We start from the raw sequence: 7,802 nt of genomic DNA, 5'->3' as shown, positions 1-7,802 counted from the left end.
TTTATAACGACAATCAAAGCGCACAGTTGCTGGCGAATAACAGCATGTTCCATGCGAGGTCAAAACATATAGACCTACGTTATCATTTCATACGGGATACTCTAAGTAATAAAGTTTTTGAGTTATTTTATTTACCAACAGAAAAAATGGTTGCGGATATAATGACCAAACCGCTTTGCAAAATGAAACATTATTTTTGTGTTAACAGTTTAGGAATGCGAGAAATTATAAGTGAGAGTGATTGTGACAAGCATGCATTGAGGGGGTGTGTTGAGACATGTGAGCTGGCAACGCATGCTGGTCTGCGGGGCTTATGATGCGTGCGCCACTTCCGGTTTTGTATCTTTTGCGTACTTCTTATGTTCGAGCATATAGTAAAGAATTTGTTGGTGCTATACATTTTGTTATACCTTTGGGTTATACCTTTAAACCACGCACTGCTATCAGTGTTATACCTTTAATAATAATACATAAAAACATAAAACTATAAAACTAAATTGTCGATACAGAAACGGACCAGAATTGAGGGGCTCGACAGTAGTACTCCGCGATCTTGGGTTCTACCCAAAAGACTTCCCCTAGATCAGTGGGAGGCACTTGTTCGTGCAGTCAAGCAGCCAATCAGTAATTGTCAAAACTGAACAAATTGTTGATTGATCTTTGACCACGAACTAGGCCCAACGAAGGCCCGCCCTAGAAGACGTTTTCACTCGCGGGGGAGGAGCAAATAACCGGAGCCGACGACATAAAAATCGTCGTCACGAGGAAAAGACACAATCTCGAAAAGTATTTCACGAGCACGCGTTTAGAGATTAATATTCTCAACGTTCGCGACAATTCATAGACTGTTCTGTTCTGCATTTTACAACTACCGTGTCTAAAATCCGCGAATTGTACGAACAATTAGTTAAGAAAAATGGCCGAAAGCAGTAATAGTGGTAAATGCATTAAATGTGACGCATCGCTAAAAAAATTTCGTGGGATAGTGAAACGGATTATCAAGGAAAATGAAGCTGTTAAATATCAGAAGCACTGTGCCAATACGGTGACAATAGGATCTGTATTTTGCGGTAAATGCACATTAGTTACTTATAGAAATCAGCAACCGAGTGAAAATGACAGTACTGATACTGATGACAATGTAACCCGGATTTCCATGCTGGAACAAGTAACTCTCTTGAAGCCGTAGTGGAATTACCCTTTAAAATAGTCGTGCATACACATAAATGAGGGAATGTTACAAAGTAGGTGCGCGCGGGAGCGCGTATGCTGTGTGTGTGCGTGAGGACAGTGGACGATCGTCCTGTTCGTCTGCGACGAGTCAGTCGCTAAGGTGGAGTCAAAGAAAAAGCACGTGTAAAGTCCATCAGATTACCTATTTTATTCTCATTAAATATTGTTCCTCATTTAAGTGGTTAGATTACCGTCTTTTCGTCACCCCTCTCTACCACATCCTACAAATGGGGGCTCGTCCGCCGAGAGGATAGTCGAGAAAACGGGTTAAAAGTGGAAAAGTTCGAGCGGTCGTACTACGAAGTAACCACAAAGGCATAAAGTGATAAAGTGATAAAGTAAGCTTAGTGGCGAATCAGTGGTGTGAGCGAATCGAAAAAAACAGAAAGTAAAAGTGACTTGTGAGTGAAAAAATAGAAGGAAATGGATAAAACGGACGACGGAAATAACGGCAGCGAAGAAACCGTAATGGCCAGCGAGATTGCGACGCAGAAAGAAGAGAAATCAAAAGGCAAAGAAATCGACAAAATGAAAATCAGTGAGCTACGCAAAAGGTTGAGCGAACTGAGACTGGAAGCGACAGGTAAAAAAGCAGATTTAAGAGAAAGATTAAAGAACTACATGAAAGGCAAGGATGACATAGAAGAAGAAACTGAAGAATCTGAGGAAGACTCAGAAAGTGAAGATGAAGAATTTGATAAGACCGGAAGTAAGCAATATAAGGGCAGATCGATGGGAAAAGCGTGCAGCGGACAATCCAGTATTTTTACAATTAAAGATGTTGAGGAGTCCATACCGTATTTTGCAGGCGACGATAAGTTACCTATCAAAAAATGGATCCAAGATTTCGAAGACATGGGTACGTTATTGCAATGGAACGATCTGCAGATGCTGATTTACGCAGAACGCATGTTACGAGGGTCGGCGAAATAATTTATCACGGCAGAGGAAGGTATCCGATCATGGGGAGAATTGCGTAAGCGATTGGAAAAAGAATTTAAAACGGAGACAAACAGTGCTGTGGTACATTCAGAACTGTATCAACGGAAAAGATTGCCTCAAGAAACTGGACGACAATATATATATTCGATGCGCGAAATAGCCAGCGAAGGTAACGTCGAAGAAGGTGCCCTTATCGAGTACATAATTAATGGAATTCAGGACAGAGAATATAACAAGGCTATTCTGTATCAGTCACGTACGATAAAAGAATTGAAAGCTAATCTAGAAATATACGATAAAATGAAAGAAAAGGCTGGAAGGAAGTTGAACTATGGTAAGAAAGAAGAAGTAAAAGAAAAGAAAGAGGCATCCGCTAAAATAAAGAAGCCTCGTTGCAACACGTGTGGATTGCCAGAACACGACGCTAAGAACTGTCCAAATAAAGGTAAGGGGCCAAAATGTTTTAAATGTAACAATTTTGGGCATATAGCGAACAAATGCACGGTAAAAGAAGGAAACAATACCGAACCTGCAAACGTAAATTGCATTGCGAATCCTAAATCGACATACCCAATAAAGATAAACGAGAAAAAATGCCAAGCGTTAATTGACTCTGGGAGCGATAGCTCATTGGTACGAGAGGCGAAGCACAGGGATATCGGCAGACCGGGATTAGAAACCACGGCGATGAATATAACCGGCGCAGGCAACGCGACGACGAAGGTCGTCGGCGCCTTTGATTCGGACATACTGGTAGATGGAGAGACACATTATTGTAGTTAGGATATTCAATAAAAGAACCGAAAGGTAAAAGAGTTTGATTTAATTAAATATGAAGAAAATAAAGTCCGTGATCATTCGAGGCTCTGGAAGGACTGCCGGCGCGTGCCACGCTGCAGCCGCCCGGTAACGCATTTTTGGAAAACAAAGACCTAACGGGGACTTTCCGTCTGCATGGTTCCCCGATCGATAGAAAGACGAGAATGTTCCAGCACACACATACATAAGGAAAACCATAACGGTCGAGGATAGACATTGTAATATCTCAACACTCCCCCTCAATGAATATCCTCCAAAAAGAAAACATACCAAAAAAAAAAAAAATAATACAACTACACTTCCTTAATACTATTCTGAAAAATCAAACTTTGAAATTTTTGCTTCGGTAATGCCTTCGTGAAGGGATCGGCTAACTGTTCATTCGTTTTAACATACTTAATATCTACATCTCCTATTTTATATTTTTCGCAGGTAAAATAATACTGTAGGGTGTAAACGATTTGTGGTGCGTGCGAACGGTCGGTGTCATCCCGCGACGGGATGGCACCAGTATGTTTGTGGATTTGAGTGCCTGGGTCTTGAAAACTTTCGTGAGGTATGAATTGGTCATTGTTGCGTGCGTGCGGTCGGTGTCGTCTTGCGTCTGGACGGCGCCGGGATGTTTGGGAAATAGGGTGACTGCGTTTAGAAAATGTCGAGTGGCTGAAAGAATGCGAGGAAGAGTGTTTGGAACTGAGCGACTGAACCGTGAGAATGAAACGATTAGCAAGGCGTGTACGTGACTGCGTGAACCTGGACCATGGATGCGAGGATTTTGGGTGTGAGTGAAAAGGGATGATTGCGTGAGAAAGATAGAGCGACTGAGGGTGAATGCTATAAGTGCGTGAATGTTCGGCGGCGCGGCAGTTGATAGGCGACATTGAATAAGCGAGAGTGCGTTATAGCGAGAGAAGCGATTTGTGTTTTATTATTGTTCTGTTATCCTATTTTTAATAAACTATTGTTATTTGTTTGACGAATCCTCGTCCAAACTTTATTTGCGAACGACCTCTCCTAGCCAACACACTAGTTTCCTACAAACTTGGGGGCTCAGCCGGGATTTGAAAAGAGCCAGTGTAAGTGTTTGAAAATCGTGAGTGCAAAGTACGTGTGAAATTTTGTTTGCGAAGAAGTACGATGAACACGCTAACGAAGACCTTGCACGACTTCTCTGCGACGGAGCTGCGAGACAATCTGCGGTCACGAGGACTATCAACAGCTGGGGCGAAAGCGGAACTGTATAATCGGTTGTTGGAGAACGATCCTACGGGCGAATGGATGAGGGAAGCCGAAGTCCCGAAGGATGCGAACCCGCGAGCAACGGAGGCAGCAAACCTGCCGTGCGACATTTATGGCGAGAGCAGGCGGATGCAGAAGGAGTTGGAACTTCTGCAGCGGGAAAAACTCCTGATGGAGCGCGAGCTCGCGTTGGCGCAGCGCGAGATCGAAACGCTGCGTATCAGTCGATCTGCAGCTAGCGATGGCGATCAAGAAGCCAGTGTGTTGGTGAACGCGAAGTTGTCCATCAAGCAGCTGACGGAACTGCTGGACCACTTCGACGGAAACGATAGTGCCTGCGAAGATTGGGTTGCCAAGGTGACGTACCTGCGCGGGACCCACAAATTAGCGGACGAAGCAGTGAGGGTAATGCTGATTCAGCGAATGCGAGGAAAGGCAGCGGAATGGTTTCACTCGCGGCGTGAACACCTGTCCATGCCGATAGACGAATTATTGGGCGATTTGCGGAAGATGTTCCAGTGCCACACGAGCAAGATGGAACGGAGGAGGCAATTCGAGGAACGACAGTGGAAGCGGGACGAGAAGTTTGCAGATTACTTTCACCATAAGGTAATCCTGGCAAACAGAATAAAAATCGACGAGGATGAACTGGTGGACTATATCATTGCGGGGATTCCTGACCCAACTCTGAGGGACCAGGCACGGATCCACGGGCACGCGTCTAGGACAACCCTACTGGCGGCGTTCGAGCAGGTGTCGTTACGGGGAAGACAACAGACGAGCGGACCTGCGAGGCCATTCAACGGGGAAGCAAAGGGCAGTAGCAGCGGTTACCCGAAGGTGACAAGCGAGAGGAGAAGCCCAGCTACGCAGCGGAGGTATGACCGGTGCTTTTATTGCGGGGGTCGCGGACACGACGGGTCGAGTTGTCCGTCGAAAGGAAAAGGCAGGAAATGTTTCGAATGCCAACAATTCGGGCATATTTCGGCCGAGTGCCCCACTAAAAGATCGAGCGTTTCGAAATCAAATTATATAGCGAAAACCCAATATTTTAAGAACTGTAAAATTGTTAGCATCCACGGTATAGCTATGTCGGCGCTAATCGATACCGGGAGCGATATTTCGTTAATGCCGTACAAACAATATAAAATAATCGGTTCACCCAGATTGACACCCACCGAAACGCGATTCCGGGGTGTGGGTGCTCAAGAAAACAGATCTCTGGGGAATTTCACCACGCGTTTAGAAATCGACAATTCCATGTATAACATAAGCGTCCATGTAGTACCCGATAACCTAATAGATCACGACGTATTGATCGGCAACGATTTCCTGGACACCGTCTCGGTAAACATAACAAATGGACATATTAAAATTATGAAAACGGATAAAAGCATGTACGCGGAAGCTGACGACAAAAACATCCCGGAGGTATACAAAATTGATTGTATATGCGAGCGCGACGAATTAGACTTATCAAATATAGAGCAAGCCGAATACCGGAACACAGTGCAAACGTTGATAGAAAATTACGAACCGAAAAAACTCCACGACTCTCCGGTGACAATGAAACTTGTAGTCAAGGACGATGACCCGATTTACCAGCGACCTCGACGTTTGTCTCCTCGCGATCGCGAAGAAGTGAACAGGCACATTAACCAGTGGCTGTGCGAAGGGATAATACAACCATCCCTTTCCGATTACACAAGTCCCGTTGTTCTCGTGCAAAAGAAGAACGGTGACACGAGACTCTGCATCGACTACCGTAAATTAAATTGCAAAATAGTAAGAGACCGATACCCCCTCCCGCTAATTGACGATCAAATAGATGCACTTCAAGGCGCGAGTATTTTCAGCACATTAGATCTAAAGAACGGATTTTTTCATGTCCCAGTAGATTCAGGAAGCCGAAAGTACACTTCATTTATCATCCCCGACGGTCAATATGAATTTTTATACGTTCCATTTGGACTATGCAATTCGCCCGCGGTATTCCAAAAATTCATTAACGCCATCTTTAGGAAATTGATAGACGAAAAAATAGTATTGACGTATATGGACGATCTAGTCATAATTGCGACGTGTTACAATTCTGCGATCGCGCGATTAAAGCGAGTATTACAACTCAGCGCCGAGTTCGGGTTGAACATCAACTGGCAGAAAAGTAACTTCCTCCAAACGCGTATCGAATTCTTGGGTCACATTGTAGAGAACGGCACAACCCGACCAACGGAAAAGAAAACCGACGCAGTAATAAAATTTCCTCAACCGCGAAACCTTAAAGCTATTCAAAGTTTTCTTGGACTTTCGGGATACTTTAGGAAATTTGTTCGCAATTATTCACGAATCGCACGACCATTAAGTGACCTTTTAAAAGCAAATACCCCGTTTGCGTTCGGCGAACCGCAAAAATTTGCATTCGAACAATTAAAAGCAATTCTTTCCACGAGACCGGTATTGAACCTATATCGAGAAAATGCGGACACGGAGTTACACACCGATGCCTCGACACACGGTTACGGTGCGATCCTAATGCAGCGCGACGAAAACCTGAAGTGGCACCCGGTTTATTATGCGAGCGGTAAAACAACCCCGGCCGAAGCGAAGTACTCCAGCTACGAACTCGAGGTCCTGGCGATCGTACGAGCGTTGCGTCGTTTTCGCGTGTACCTGTTAGGCATCCAATTTAGAATTATAACGGACTGCAAAGCGTTTACCCTCACGATGCAGAAAAAAGACCTGTGCGTACGTGTAGCTCGGTGGGCATTGTTGCTAGAAGAATTCCAGTACGAGATCCAACATCGCTCCGCGAAAAGCATGCAACATGTAGACGCCCTTAGCCGTTACCCCCTCCCCACGTGTCTAATCATAGACGAATGCGAAGCCAGCCTTAACGCCCGAATAACCAACGCACAACATAAGGACGCGGAACTAGCGAAAATTATTCCACTGGTCGCGGAAAGAAAATACGACGGCTACGTTATGCGAGGCCGTATATTGTTTAAGGACGATGCCGACGGTATTAAATTAGTTGTACCCCGGTCGATGCAAGCCCAGATAATACGTAGAGTCCACGATAAGGGGCACTTCGCGGCAGGTAAAACCGAAACCTTACTAAGAGAGAATATCACTTCAATAATATGCGCCCTAAAATAGAGAAATTAATTCAAAATTGTTTGAGTTGCATTTTGGCGGAAAGAAAAATGGGAAAGCAAGAGGGTTGGTTGAAACCCCTCGAAAAGGGCAATACCCCCCTCGATGTCTACCACATCGACCATTTAGGACCGCTCCCATCAACAAAGAAAAACTTTAAACATATCCTGGTGATAGTCGATGCGTTTAGCAAGTTTGTATGGCTGTATGCCACGCGATCGACTACCACCGCGGAGGTCGTGACCATTCTGCGCAAGCAAGCGACATTATTCGGTAACCCTAGGAAAATTATTTCGGATCGCGGAACGGCGTTTACATCGAACGACTTCAACGCATATTGTAAAGGCGAAGGGATCGAGCATTCCCTGATCACTACGGGAATTCCGCGAGGTAATGGCCAAGTTGAACGAATCAAT

General features: G+C 44.8%; 1 protein-coding gene across 1 annotated transcript; it reads left to right on the top strand.

Moving 5' to 3' along the window:
• The first annotated feature begins 4,131 nt into the window (after positions 1–4,131).
• LOC122404023 lies at positions 4,132–7,389 on the top strand. Its single transcript, XM_043407875.1, has one exon. The coding sequence runs from the start codon at positions 4,132–4,134 to the stop codon at positions 7,387–7,389; it is 3,258 nt and encodes a 1,085-aa protein (XP_043263810.1).
• Positions 7,390–7,802: the final 413 nt, after the last annotated feature.

Source organism: Colletes gigas, unplaced genomic scaffold (assembly GCF_013123115.1).
Source record: "Colletes gigas isolate AHSC1104 unplaced genomic scaffold, ASM1312311v1 Colletes_gigas_Sc00094, whole genome shotgun sequence".
Taxonomy (NCBI): domain Eukaryota; kingdom Metazoa; phylum Arthropoda; class Insecta; order Hymenoptera; family Colletidae; genus Colletes; species Colletes gigas.
Note: the sequence above shows the minus strand (reverse complement) of the source record. Positions and strands in the feature narration are given on the sequence as shown.

Coding starts and splice junctions, on each gene's coding strand:
- LOC122404023 (XM_043407875.1), top strand. CDS start 4,132: ATGAACACGCTAACGAAGACCTTGCACGACTTCTCTGCGACGGAGCTG.